At 42.0% G+C, this 14,931-nt stretch overlaps 1 protein-coding gene across 2 annotated transcripts in view; it reads right to left on the bottom strand.

The window, feature by feature from the left end:
• Window positions 1-14,931, bottom strand: part of LOC144767454 (cytosolic phospholipase A2 gamma-like) — an 892,628-nt gene that overhangs the window by 123,350 nt on the left and 754,347 nt on the right. For both annotated transcript variants that reach the window (XM_078650877.1, XM_078650878.1), the window contains one exon: window positions 5,408-5,518. In XM_078650877.1, coding sequence (XP_078507003.1) covers window positions 5,408-5,518 — 111 coding nt within the window. The remainder of the gene's footprint in view (window positions 1-5,407; window positions 5,519-14,931) is intronic.

Below are 14,931 nucleotides of genomic sequence, written 5' to 3'. Positions count from 1 at the left end.
TCTGCTGAGCCCAGCAGGCCCACCATACCTGGAGAGCCAGCCATTCCTAATGGGGTTGCAAATTCTGAGTACCTCATTAATATGCATGAAGCATGCAATTTGCGACCCCATTAGGAATCGCAAACAGTGTCTCAGACACTGGTGTACATCCCAATTTGCGACTCGCATATAGTGAGTCGCCAATTGCTTGGTCATACATCTAGCCCTTAATCCATCTAGAGACACATGAAGGCTTTGTGGTTTGTGGAGGTGGAGGTAGCAGCAGCGTGGAGGAGGTACATTTTGAGTGCTGTGAATCTTCTCGGCATTTTAATGAGCATTTCCAGTCTCATTGTACTTTTTGGTCTACCTTGGACTATTTTGGGACCATTTGGATTTGCACGGTGCACTTGAGAAATCTTTATCATTCAATTAGAGAACCTTTCCTGGCAATATAGTGAGAAGCAGAAAAAGGAACAAAAAAAATAATTAGGGGGACATTAGTGGGCATGCAAGCAAGGTAACCGCGCTGGCGTGGGGCTCCTGCGGCCCGAGACAAAAATCAGCAGTAATCTTGTCCCCGCGGCCTGCAACGATTGCCTAAACTAAGGGGCAATGAATCGTACAACTGGCGGCGATCCCGGAAAACTCCGTAATCCCTGATGACAGAGAACTAATGAGTGCAACACCCTGAGGCAGCACTGCGGTTCAATAACTGACAAGATGGCAGTCTCTTGAGAAGCAGAACGCACAGGCGGCGGTGCTCGCTGCGGTGGACTGCTTACCCCGACACCGCTGCACCTGAGGGTCTCGCAGAGGCTGCTGCTCCCCCCGTAAGGGGGGGAACTTAGGTGCAGGCGCCATAACCCACACCGAGCCCCAGTGCGAGCACCAGTTCTGGGCACCCAAAAGGGCCCAGAAGCAGCAAGTGAGGCACACCACCCCTCACGGGAGCACCATGGTGGTGCCAAAAAAAACCCGGCCAATGGGGGGGCCCGCTAGGTACAAACTACCCAATGGGGGTGCAGCACCTGAGTGGCGGGAAGAGCGAGGGGGGATATAAGCCTCCAGGTAGCTCCTAACTTCGTGGAGCGGCGCACCGTTGATTTTCCGGAGGACTGTACCTTTGTTAGCACGAGCGACGCTCTGCCGGAGGAGACTGAAGAGAAGCCCAAATTTCTTGCCAAAGAAACCAAGCGGCGTATTACCCATCTAGCGAGGAGGCAAAGCCCTACCAGTCTGGTTGGGGTCCAGGAAGACAACTAAAGCTATGGAGGTGCACCGGCTCACAGCCCGTGCAATAACTTTTTCCAGCGTGAACCCTCGAGACGCTGCTTGTGGCTGCAGCGAAACTATGATGCAGTAGCCCTTTCTGTCGGTCGGACGTAAGACACATTGTTGCGGTCTCAAATGGCCTGATTCAGAATCAGGACATTTGTGATAGCAAAAAATTTATTTTTCCATGTACAAACCGCAAACTGTGACCGGGAACAAGTTACTGAATCACAATTTGGGTTTGCCAAATCGGCATTTGGAAGAGGCACATTTAGGGTGTTTCTGCCGAATACTGAATCAGATTGGTATGTATTAATATTTTGAGACCAAATTCCTGTTCCAAAACATTTACCACTGCTTAAAGAAGGTGATAAGTCATTTACAAACGAGAGGGTGTTCAAAAGGACCCCTCCCCCTTTATAAACGCAGTTTTTTTTATGTGTAAGCAGGCATCCCATGAACCACTGCCTACTCCTAAAAAAAAATATTTGCACCTACTGCCCAGTGCAAAACTGAATCAAACCCACTTGCTCATTCCTACATCATAGAACAGTATTCTCTCTAAATGATGGTCTTATTTTCAACAAGTCGTATTATGGGGTATCTTTTGATTGATGGCATATGATCTTGAAAAAGACTCTCCATTTTTCGTATTCTCTTAAACTTCCATTTTAAATTAACTACTGGGTTGAGAAAAGCGTCTAAACAGTATGTCTAATAAAAGCATGAATGCTCATGATTAGAAAAAAACATTGCAATGGAATTACATTTGATTACATTACGTTTTTGTTTCCTTGTGTCACTTAAAGCTTTCCACCTATTTATCAAAACCTTCAACAACTAAAATTGACCAGTTACCTATTGTAAAATGTCCGGCTTAGGGTTTGCAATAAATGTGCAGCGTTTTAAAAACTTTTGATCATTTACAGGTGGAAAGATTTTTTTAAAATAAATTAGGAAAATTGTGCTGAATAAATGGGGCAAGGGAGACAAGTACATATATAGCAAAAAATTATAATACTTCCACTGTTGCTGATTTCAGCAAGGCTCTAAAACTTAGTATATAATAAAGACATTCTGTGTTAAAGGAATAAGGTGAATTGAGGCAATCCTACCTAACTGAAGAAGTACTACTTCAGGAATGCTAAGCCAGTAGGAAGAACATGGTGTAATCACTTTGGAAGAACTAGGTGCTGCCAGTCACAAACTAAGGGCCTGGTTTAGATCCCGGTGGATGGGTGCCTCCGTCACAAAAGTGATGGATATTTCATTCATCAAAATATAAAACCCATAGGATATAATGGGATTTATATTGAGCAGATGGGACATCTGTCACCATTGTGATGGAGTAACCAGCCCACCAAGATCAACTCAGGCCCAATGTGTAGGAGGCAAATCCTGATAATAATAGCAGTAGATACTGTAGGAAAATGGCATACGACGGCTATTATGGGACTCAACTACCAACTTAGATACAGCAATATGAAGCTAGCACCTCACAAGCACTGACACCATATGTCGGAAGGCTCACCACTGCTATTACAAATAACCAAGTTCACCTCAAGCAACGTAGTTTGGAACTGGTTTCTAAGGCATGCTGGCACACAGCTGACCCCTCAGTCGTGAAAGCATGCAATTGGTGTTGCATAAATAGTGGCATATAACAGATTAGGCATTGCACATAATACGGCCTTATGGGCTAGCAAATAATTGACGTCTCTTTTATGATGACATGAAGCTGCTGTCCCTAGGAGTATCCAGTCAGTGAAGAGCAACTTTATTTCAGTTCGAAAGAACAATAAAAGTTTAAAGTAAAATTATCACAATATCTAGAGGAGTATGTAAAGTGTCTCCCACCCAAAAGTGCTGACATTGCATGGTTGGAACCCATCGGGGAGCAGGTTTACCAGCAAGTCCCACAACAAAATGCAGGAAGACAACTTGCTGGCTGCGTGACAGGCCGAGAGCAGGAGTGTCCCATATCTACTAAGATATGACACATTCCTCTTCTCTCACTATGCTGGCTCACTGAGTGTAGCCTAGTGCTAATGCAGGTCCTCTGGCGTCATGTACAAGGGTGACTTCATTAATTGTTGGCAGAATTGTTTTTGTGCTGGAAGGGACGGCTTTCTGCACAAACACAATCTTCTGAGGCATGTTCCTCTTTCTATGCATGTGTCGAAAGAGGGAACAATTATGAGAAATATTCTCCTCGTTACACCTCAGCTGGAAAGAGTAGCATTTTGATGTATTCCCAGGTTTACGAGTGTTAATAAATCTGGGAATGTGCCAAAAATCATGGGTGGATGCATTGGAACACATTCGCCCCACTGAAGAAAAACACCTTCTCAGGGCACAGAAACACAAGGCAGTGACTTACACTATCTTGTGTCACTGCATATTTGACAAGCCACGCAGAGCCACACAAGCTGCTTTGTGTTACTTAGTAAATCTGAGGGAAATGCTTGCGTTTCCTTAGGCCGCCTTGTTTGACGTAATGACAATGCAAGGGCTTCGTACATTTGGGCCTTGGTAATAAGGGGAAAATGGCAGCAACTGCTGCTCCAGAGTAATAACTATTTACGACTACAAGGGATGAGATTATGAGACTGTATTCTCAAAGAGGATGGAGTAGGACAACCGGTTGTATGATGAATTTAAAATGTTGACTCAGGGAGGGTGGCAATAAATATAGACATTGCGACTATGGCTTTGGCGACAAGTTTGGAGCACTGCTTTACAAGGTGTTGCTGCCATGTGCACACATTGTTCATCCACCATCCTAAAAGTGTCTCACTAAGCAAGAGCAGAGCTTAATTTGAGACAATGGTGGCAGGTGGCGCCTACCGGAACTGATAAAAAAGAGGATGCATTAATAAAATAATGAAAACTTACTCAAAACGTTTTTAGGGGCAGGCAGTAATCTTATGGACCACTGACATTTTTGTGAACATTTACAAAGAGGAGGAATGGATCCCTTGGGGATCCCTTCCCATTTGTGAATGGCTTACCACCTTCTCAATATTCATGTTTTGTGACCTGATTTTGGTTCCAAAACATCAATACATCCCTAAGGAATCAGCATTTGGAACATGCTCCTTCCAAATACTAATTTGGTATCTGTACCCAAATGAAAATTATGATTCTGGAAGATTCTGTAACATTTTACTAAATAGCAAATTTGGTTTGGTGAATTCCAAAATGTGTTTTTGAGGTCAGAAAGGTTTCAAATTTATGACCATGAAATAGCTTAGTACATGAGGATATATGTGGGATATTCAGAGTATTACTTGCAAATGTATAGTTATCGCATTACTGCTTGCTTACAGAAGTTTTCAATTTGCAGTAGTTCCGAAATGCAGTTAGACCTCATAATAAATGGCATCTTAAGTGTGCAAAGCATAAAGCGGAAGATTTACTAACAGCTGATGTAGCACAACACACCAAGACAACTTGCCGTTCTGTGCTGCATTGTTTCAAATAGAGATAGCAGGAATGAGCTATATCCACTAAGCAATGGCTCATTCCTGCTCTCTATCTGCACTGGCGCACTGAGTGCAGCGTAGGGCCAGTAACTGAGTGCATTACAGGCAGGATTGCTTTTGTGCAAGAATAGACACCTTCCTGCACAAAAACAATCCGCTGATGCTTTTTCTTCTTTCAATGTGTGCTGCAAAAATGCAGCACACTTAGAAAGAGGTAAAAACGAGGAGAAATAAACATATTTTCCTAATTTCCCCTCCCATGGGAAGGTGTACCATTTTGACACATTCCCAGGTTTACTTGTCTTAGTATATTTGGGAATGCACCAAAAACCAAATATGGATGTGGTGAAACACCCAAGCTCCACCCATGGAACACCTTTCTCTGCGTTGCACAGTAAATCTCACTTAAGGGTTTGCATTGCCTTTGCATCACCTTGCGTACGGCCCACAGTTTTTAGCAAATACTTTGGCAACCCACAACCGGTGAAAGATACAAGACCTGAATTAGCAAACTGCTGTTGAACTTTTGTTTTATTCTTGGAGGGATAGGAAAGACACATTTCTGTGGGGAATGTGAAGGTGTGCCCACCAATGCCTAGAATGATAACGAAATGTTAAAGACAAAATACCCAAAAATTACATTTTGAAGTGACTCATATTTTACTTACTCATTTTATTTGCAAAGTTATTGGTTGTCCCCCATTCAAAGGTCACCAGACATTTTATGATTTTCAGAAGCAACTTTACCACTTTTGGCAGAGGCAGAGGTACAGGAAGGGCTGTAAGGAGAAAACTATATTAGATACAGTGATAATGCTAATCTCCCTGCCAAACCTACCTAAAAATCTTTGCTGAAACATATTAGCAGATATTTACAAGCTCATAGCACTCATGCTCCTATGTGAAAAAAATGTTTTTATTTGAATTTTTCAAAAGTAACAGCACCTCTTAGGACGTCAATCTATACGTTAGGTCAATTACATTTGCAGGCCAAAGAAAGTTCCAGCATTCTCAATATAGAAAATCCGGCACAGATTGGCATGAATATAAAGGCAACTGGACACATTACAATTCTGCACCTTTCCAGTCACATGATGACCAGTACTCTTGATAGGAAAAAACATAACAGGCATGATCATAAGAAATTATCCAAGTTGATAAAACCATTACAACAGAACCTGTATGTCCAGAGTTAACAGCTACCGATGGAGAATGCCTTATTCGTGTCAGGGGGAGAGAAGACGGGAGGGCCACAAGAGACCTTTATGCAAGAAGGGTTACATTCACAGAGGACACTGCTGGATTACAGGGAGGAGCAGGCGAGCAAGGTCTGACTAAGTCTGAAAAAGGTAGAGTGCTTTCAGTCTGGGCTGACAGGAGTACTGTTGAAATCCCTCACAGAGATGTCATACTAAGGGTCCCCATATATAGACAAAGTTCTTCCATGTATCGGCTACAATATCTGTCATACGTTTACTGCTATGGCCTGCCACAGCCTAGTATACATTGAGAAAGTGTAGGGGGCTCTGGCTTCTTCAAGGCTGCGGCCAGGGCTGTCTTGGTGGCTCCCAGACAGAGCCACATAATGGAGCAATCACGCATTGTTTGTTGTTTCAGAGCAGGGTCTTGTAGGCCTAGCAGCACGTGTTCCGGGCTCTCATATGTCAGATAGCCCAAGATCCCCCTAATCAGCAAGCGAATCTCCTTCAGAAAAGGTCGAATGGAAGGGCAAACCCATCAGATGTGCCAAAAACTTCCAAACAACACACAGCCTCCCCAGCATCTATCGGTGGGTACAGGGACTATTGTATGGAGTTTTAGGGATAGAGGTACCAATTGTTTAAAATATTACAATGTTTTTCCCTCATGGTCATAGAGCGATTATACCTAGTGACATCTCTAAACATGTTCTATTGACTTGCGATGTAAAGGTATCGCGTTCTAACAACGCAGTCGTTGTAACAACTGTGTTGCAGTAGAACACGAAGTAAAAACATGCGTTGTAACATGATATATTCGTTTAATAGATTGTAAGAGAGTCTTGCTCTGTCGCCCTGCCATATGAACCTTGTGATCAGTGTAAGCAATTCGGAAAAAAATTCCCTACTTACTTCGATGGGAAGACCCGAAACAGGTACAAGACACAGGGAAGTACTGTAATTTTAATCCCATTTATATGGCTCATCCAGGAAACGTAGACCACTATCCACTTTTTTAGATCTAACTTAAGGCGTCGTAGTAGAAGAAGAAAATTGGCTATGGTCTGGCGTAATCTTAATATCTAGGTAAATTATCTCCTTTTTGGCCTGTTGGAATGGTGAGGAATTCATTATCTCATCTAGGGCCAGATGTAGGAGCCCTAATACCGGTCGGTAACGGCCGAATTCGGCCGTTACCGACCGGTATTTGGTGATTGAGATGTAGGGGCCATTATTTTACAGAATCGGTAAATTTACAGAATAGGTAAATTTACCGATTCTGTAAAATACCGAATCGGTAATTTTACCGATTCGGTAAATCCATATGTAGCTGACACTCCTAAGAGTGCCACAGGCGCTTAAGAGTCAGTATTTTACCATCCAATCCTATTGTGTGGTAAAATACCGAATTCAGGTGTGCATGCACATCTGTGCATGCACACCTGTGCCATGTGACACACAGACATGCCCTTAGGGCATGTATGTGTGCCACATGTCACACAAGCCTGTACTTGGGGTGCTAGAGGTTGTCAAAGTGACACCCCCTGCACCCTTGCAGGATTCGGTATTTACCGATTCGGTAAATACCGAATCGGTATTTCCCATTGATTCTTATGGGCTTCACAGCCCATAGGAATCAATGGGAAATACCGATTTTTATTCGGTAATTCAAAATTAAAAATTACCTACATCTCCCTCCTTCAAATTTACCGATTCATAAATACCGAATCGGTAAAATTCGGTATTTATGAGTCGGTAAATTAGAGTTACCTACATCTGGCCCCTAGTCCAGTATGGTTGATAAAAAAAAGATTTTGAAAGATTGCACTTAAAGCCTGCCACCTTTTTATGAAGCTCTAATTGTAAGGTCGGTAGAGAGGTTTGTGGAGAGGTTATGGGGAAGAAGACATCGCCCATGAATAAAGATATTTTGAGTTCCTCTAGCCCAAATTGGATTACACGCATCTCACGATTAGCTTGTATCCTCACCGCCAGGGGTTCTATACAGAGGGCAAAAAGCAGAGGGGATAGAGGACAACCCTGCCTAGTCCCTCTTGTCAAGTCAAAGGGATCAGAGATCGTACAATTTACTGGCACCTGACATCTAGGTCTTTGGTAATTAGCTGTACCATCCTCTGAAAGTAGTCCCTGAAGCCAAACAAGTGTAGTGTATGCATTCAAAAAGACCAGTCTAAGCAGTCAAAGGCCTTCTCGCCTTCTAGTGCCAAACGACTAACAGGATTCATTTCCTATGTTTCTTTTCTATGAGGTGGATAACCCGGCATAAATTGTCATGGGTTTAGCATCCCTTAATGAACACTGATTTGTCAGTGTGGATCAGGACGCATAATAGCTCTTCCAGTCTATTGGCTTGAATCTTAGAGTAAATGTTTGTCTCTAAGTTAAGTAGCACTATAGGCCTATATGAGGAGCAAAGTTGGGGAGTTTTCCCTACTTTGGGGATGAGCGTAGTCAGTGCTTCACTCATTGAGGGGACACTTCCTAAGCTGAGGCTATGAAGTTGAAGAGGTCTGTTAAGTACGGAACTAGGTCTGTGCTAATTCTTTTTTAGAGAACTGCACATTAAGACCATCTTGTACGGCAGACTTCTGGAGTTTAAGAGAGTCTAATGCCTTTTGCACTTCTTCTCTGTCAATGGGGTGATTAAGTTTTTCAGAAGTGTCAGGGGGGGTCTCCCTGTAGGTTCAGTGACACCAGTATTGACAGTGTGCACTTGGATCTAGTGAGACAGTGGAATACAGTCTACTGTAGTAATCCTGGAATATACAGGCCTTCCCCTCCTCACTGTGATGACTGTGTCCTGTATCGTCCCTGATCTGCCTAACATACTGTTTCTCTTGTTTAACCCATAATTGTTTCACCAGTAGGGACCCAGTATTGTTCCCATGCTGATTGCTGAATGCTTTGAGGTGCAGAAGGGTTTTCTCCACCCTGTTAGTAAAGATTGCGTGTAGTTCCCCTTTTAATTCCACTATCTTCCTCTGTAGAAGAAGAGAAGGAGATGATTTATTCACCATCTGGGCTTGTGAGAGCTCCTCTTCCAATTCTTGCCTCTCCTTTTTCCTTTGCCGTTGTAGTGTAGTGGCAAGCGAGATACATTTGCTGTGTATGACCACATTTAATGCAACCTATGTAGTCAGATATGAGGTCTCTTTGGGATCGCTCATTTGAAAAAATTCCCAGATCGTTCATCCCGAAAGAGCCAGGCTCGGCTAAGCATGTTGGGGAAATACCATCTACAATAGCCTGGCTGTGGAGTGGGCCAATCAGAGATCTTTTCTAAAGAAGCATGGCCTGATATGACAATTGGGTGTATCTTCGCCTTTTGTACTGTGTGGCGTAATTGTTGGCTAAGGAAGGTGTAATCTATTTTGGAGTATGTCCTATGAGAAAGAGCGAACACCACTACTAAAACCACCTTGGAACTAAAGACGGATTCAAACACGAAGACAAGCATTAAAAGCCTGTTTTGAAGTAGGCGACATTCAATTAGCATGCAGACTGGTTTGCTTTATAAAAAATAGCACAAATCATGCTAAACCTATCTACTAGTACATGAATCGATTACCAATGCTTCCACCCAAAACTTATAACCAGTTGTACAATCTTTACCTGGCAAGTATTCTTCCAATTTTAGAAACTTTTCATTACTAAGATGATTACATTAGCTGTCACTGTTAGATTGTTACGAACTTCGGGGTAAACTGAGTAGGAAAAAGTATAAGTCTAACCCTTGCTAATTTAAAATAAAAGGCCTTCTCAATGTATCTTAATATTTGCACAAGTTTAAGTGATTTTATTCTTTTACTCCTTTTATAACAGTATAAACATAATAGTTCAAACACGTTAATTTTAAATGGTCATAAATTAAACTCACAGAAATGAAATTAATTGTTTTATAAGCTTTTGTATAGGTGTTTTTGAATGTATTTTTCTCATTGCAAATATTTTTATTAATCATGCATTAAAGATAATTTCAATTTCAATAACTATGGGAATGCAAGAAAAGGGTATAATCATGTGCAGTGGTGTTCAATGCCCTCCATTTATCAAGCAGCACTAAGTGATGGAGCGCTGATTTAGAATTTTTCATAAAGATCACAGCAAGAGACCTGTGTGGGTGGGTCATATCTAGCCCAGGGTCCCATATCTGATTAAAGTCTTCCAAGTGTATTATGTCTCCTATAGGAAATCCATCCAAAATAAAAAGCACGAAAGGCATAAATCGTAGCCACCAAGCACGTCCGGCCTCTTAGGGATCCCTTTACCATCAGGAACCTTCCCTCTCTATTGGCTTGGGTGTGCTGTACCCGAAAGTGGACAGAGGTTTGAAACAGTAAGGCCACTCCATTATATCTGGTTGTGGTGAAAGATTTTTAAATAAGGGGTTATCACTTGTGTTTCAAGTGGTAATCATCAGCCCTCCTTAGGTGTGTCTCCTGTAATGCAACCAGGTCCAAAGGATAATCCCCAAGATAATTCCGACGGTGTTGCCTCTTGTTAGGGAAGTTTAAGCTCCGAACATTCCAAGTCAAGGAGGTGAAAGCCATCATTTAAAAATTGTTGGACAAATATATTTCTCAAGATACCCTCCCTGCTCCAAGCTGCCCTCCACCGGAACCTCCCCGCTGCCATCCTCGTCTTCAATCCCCGCCCACTCACCCCACCAGATCCGACACTATGGCGTGGAAACCATACAAATAACAAGGAAAGCAAGGAAAACATAATATAGTGGTAGTAAAAGATTAAAGCTTACCCAAAAGGTGTGATGACTCATCCATCCTGGAAACTTCAGGATATGGAAACAATCCCACCTTATCATCTGTGATCGTGGCTAAGATACAACCTCTGCTGTTACAGAGAAGAAAGTCCAAAAGCAGAGAGCTGGGGAGGAGCAGACTTGTCTCCAAACGTATTTATTTAAATATATAAATATGTGCAGTGAGCACTGTTGTGTTGCCTGCTGTCATTTTAAAGGCAGTCCTGCTTGGCAGACTGTCTTTAAAATTAAAATATATTCAAATTTGTCTTTGGGTCTTTGGAATTAAATGTGCTTCCAAAGTCTTAATCAACCTTATTTTCACACCCCTATTGTCTCCCCTAGGTGCCCCAGTGGTAGGGTGCATTGTAAGTATAGGCAGGTACATTATAAAATATGTTTTATATGCCCTGGTGAGGGACAGTGAGTGCTCCATAGGCTAACATTGTAATAATTTATCTATGTAATAATATATAGGAAAGGTGCCACGAACAAGTATACTTCAAGGTATCATAGTAACAGTTAAGATAATCCAGTAACTTGCCACTTTTAGATCTATATTAACTCTGACAGAAATAAGTTATTAAACTTTCTGTTCTGTGAGCCATAATCCATCATTTCAGCTGCTCTCTCCTGATTTGCTGGCCAGGCTGGTCTAATGAGATGTGAAAAACCCTGCTAGAGAGACAATGGGTTTCCTGTAGGTGGAGAAGTACAAGCTGTAAAGCAGATGGCAGGAAGGGGGTGAGGGATAGTCTATAACAGTAGTTAGCATACAGCTTGCAAAACAGGTTAAATAAGTTCAGCGATGCAGAATGGTCAGAAGCAGACGATTCTCTTTTTGGAAGTGCGGCACCCTGTAGTAGAGTGCACAGCCGTGCTTGCAGAGCGGAAGCCAAACAGTTGGAAAGGATATTTCTTGAATCTGGAAACGACATATGAAAAAGAAATTAGGAAACAGTGGGAAGCAGCGTCATTGCAGTGATACATGGATGTAAACAGGATCCCTAGGGGATTACAAATCCATACCATTCCATCATATGAAATTCCTGACCCTAACCTCCTGAGGGAATGGGTGGACTACACAATCAGCGAAAGGTCTGGTGAAAATGTTTGTAATATATGCTAAAAGTGACAGAAGCAAATTGTTGGCGGAGATTCCAAAAATGGAAAACATCATAACACGAGGCAGATAAAGAATTAGCAGAACGCTTGAGACAGCACATGAAGACATGGCTGATAACATATGAGAATAAAATAAAGCAACGCAAGCTGAGCAAATGGGTAAGTGACCAGAGAGATTATGAATCAGGTAGAGTTTTAACTTTTGCGAAAAAACGCCCCACAAAAGATATTGCAGGAAACAAAAAATTTGAGGTAAAAAAATGTGAGGGTTACTTTGAAATCAGAAGTCGATACTGACCTCTCAGAAGCAGAAACTACTAGGGCAACATCAAGATGAAATATTAGTGGAGAAGTAAATTTTCCACAGGAGTACCGACTAATCAAAGTATCATGGCAAAGGTTTCCCCAACGATCACGCCCTCCATAACAGGGATGCGCGGGATCAGACGATGCTCAAAAGGAAAAAAATCACACAGTGCAACTCCAAGTAACCAGGAGCAAGAGTGGGTACCACAAGTGATATCAGAAAACCTGACAGTAGTCAATCTATCGCATTGGGCATTGTCAAAGACGAAAACTCAGGTATTACTAAAAAGATTAACATTCTGCCCCACTACTAGGTGGGACTACACTTAAACTCGCATTGATCTATATCGATTCACCATAAAATTGATACTGAGGAAGATGTTTACACAAAAACCTAAAAATAAAGAAAGGGAAGAAATCTTTGCAGAAACTTCCACAGGCCTTTTGACTGGGAAATACCTAGAAACCCTAGCATCATTACACGAGTTGCAGGAACTGCCTCCAATAATAACTGAGAAAAAGGAGGAGAGAGCACTCAAACTCTTGGCTCAAGCAGGAATACAGCATCAGGGCAGTAATTGTGCATTCAAAATGAAATCTTTATTTTATACTTAAAATGCCATTCAATGCCATTGACTGTTTTTATGAGGCTATAATTAGAGAACTGGATAATTTTAGGATGAAGACAAATCCTAATAAATGTTAAACTAAATAGAATATTACCAAAGAACAGTTGTCAGCTATCACAGCTTTAAAGAATGACATGTCACTAGTGATTAATTCTTCAGATAAAGGTGGTAACGTGGTGATATTGGCCAAGTCATCCTACCATGAAGAATCCCTACGACTTCTGAGCGAGATAGACAGTTACACACCTATAAAAAGAGGGCAATACAACACTAGTGTAGAAGCTTTTTATAAAATGCTAATGAGTTGGAGAGACAAAGGGGTTATGGGTGGAGATGAATATTATTTCCTCAAAGTGTCTAAAAAAAAATTAAAAAAAATGAAAGTGTCCTCATGTAACGTAACTGGTGCTATGTAAAGCGCTCTGATAACTGATTCGGTTCGGTTCTAGTTCGCGCTATATAAAACTCTGCAAAAAAAAAAAAAGTGGATCATCCAGTCTTACCAACCTTCTGCCACATTCCAAAATCCACAAGGACTGTGAGAAACCCCTGGATAAACCTATAGTGTCCTCAAAAGCGAGTCTCCTGGAACAGACATCTGTAAATGTGGATTCTTTTCTGTTCCCCTTTGTAAGAGATTGAATTTCCTACATTCAGGATGGGAGAAGCAAATGACTTGGGCGGAGCCCAATGAACAATGTGTTTAAAAGATGGCCCTATGGGCCAGGTATATCGATGATCTTTTCATTATTTGGCAGGATACACAAGAGGAAGCTGAAAAATATATTAGTACAGGGGAGAACAACTATGAAACCTGGCAGTCCTGTGCAATATAGGATGTTAATTATCAAGTTAGCATCATAAATTTGCCTTCCTGTAAAATGTCTCCCACCTCAGTCAATTGGTTCTGTCCTTGATCAATAAAGAACATACACAACAAAAACATTGAAAAATGAGGTAGCAATATCCCCTCCTTGGGAAATTGTATTCAATATATCTGAATGTATATATATATCTACTTGTATGGTAATATTTTGTCCAGGTGGGGAGACAATGAATTGTTATGTATACATATCTGTTTGGCCATTGACAGCCCATTAAGGGCCTAATACAGGGTAATGTACAAGTCGTGAGAAAGTGAATTGTAGCAATGATATAAACGAGATTTTAATATTTGAAATGACAGATATGAAAAGATGCTACGGAGAAACAAACCACATGCAGCCCATTCAGGGCGAAATGTAACGCAATGTAGAGATTTGGGTTAATGCATGGCACACAACAAGTAGACAAGAAAGACAACCTGCATTTCCTCTACACTGTGCAACCTCTCACTGACTAACCTTCCCCTGTTTAAATGTCATAGCTGCCCTTTCACTTTCTCCCCTCAAACAAATTGCCCCCATGACCCTTCAGTCAGTCATCCCACACCCATAAAAACATATTCTATGGGATTGTTGAATTGTCGCTCACTACCATGCCATGCTAGTAACATCTGGCTGCTGCTGTCTTCCATGTCTGGGGACCTATGGTTCCTGACTGAGACATGGATTAAAGACTCCTCCAACCCGGACATTTCCCTTGCCTTGCCCTCGGGCTATCGTCTTACAGGTATAAGCCGCGAAGGTTCTAAGACGGGAGGCGGAATCGCGGTAATCTTACAGACTCACCTGACGATCACGTCGAGAAAAATCACGAATATAGGGCCCATAGAGGCACTATATTTCTCCGTCTCAGACACCTCCACAGCCATCTTTTCAGGGATTCTGGTTTACAGCCCCCCCTAACACCCCACAGTCTGCCATTTCTGAACTATTAGCAGTTATCGCAGATTTTTCTCTTAAACATCCTCACTTCACGGTATTGGGAGACTTTAACCATTATGTAGATGTAAGTGGCTGCAGTCGCGCCATCCATCTTCTAGACTCAATGCAAAGCATGAGTCTGACACAAGGGGTAAGGGGCCCCACACATGTTGCGGGACACACCCTTGATCTAATCTTTTCCAACTGCACGAAGTTGAAAATCCTTCCTCCCACACCTCTGACATGGTCTGACCATTTCCTGATTCCATTCGAGGTGTCTCTATCTCAATCTCTTAAGAAGGAATCTGCCATCAGAGCTCAAGGCAGAAAATGGCATAAGATCTCTTG

This window comes from Lissotriton helveticus, chromosome 7, assembly GCF_964261635.1.
Source record: "Lissotriton helveticus chromosome 7, aLisHel1.1, whole genome shotgun sequence".
NCBI classification, from domain to species: Eukaryota; Metazoa; Chordata; class Amphibia; order Caudata; family Salamandridae; genus Lissotriton; species Lissotriton helveticus.
This window is presented reverse-complemented; position numbering and strand designations above follow the sequence as displayed.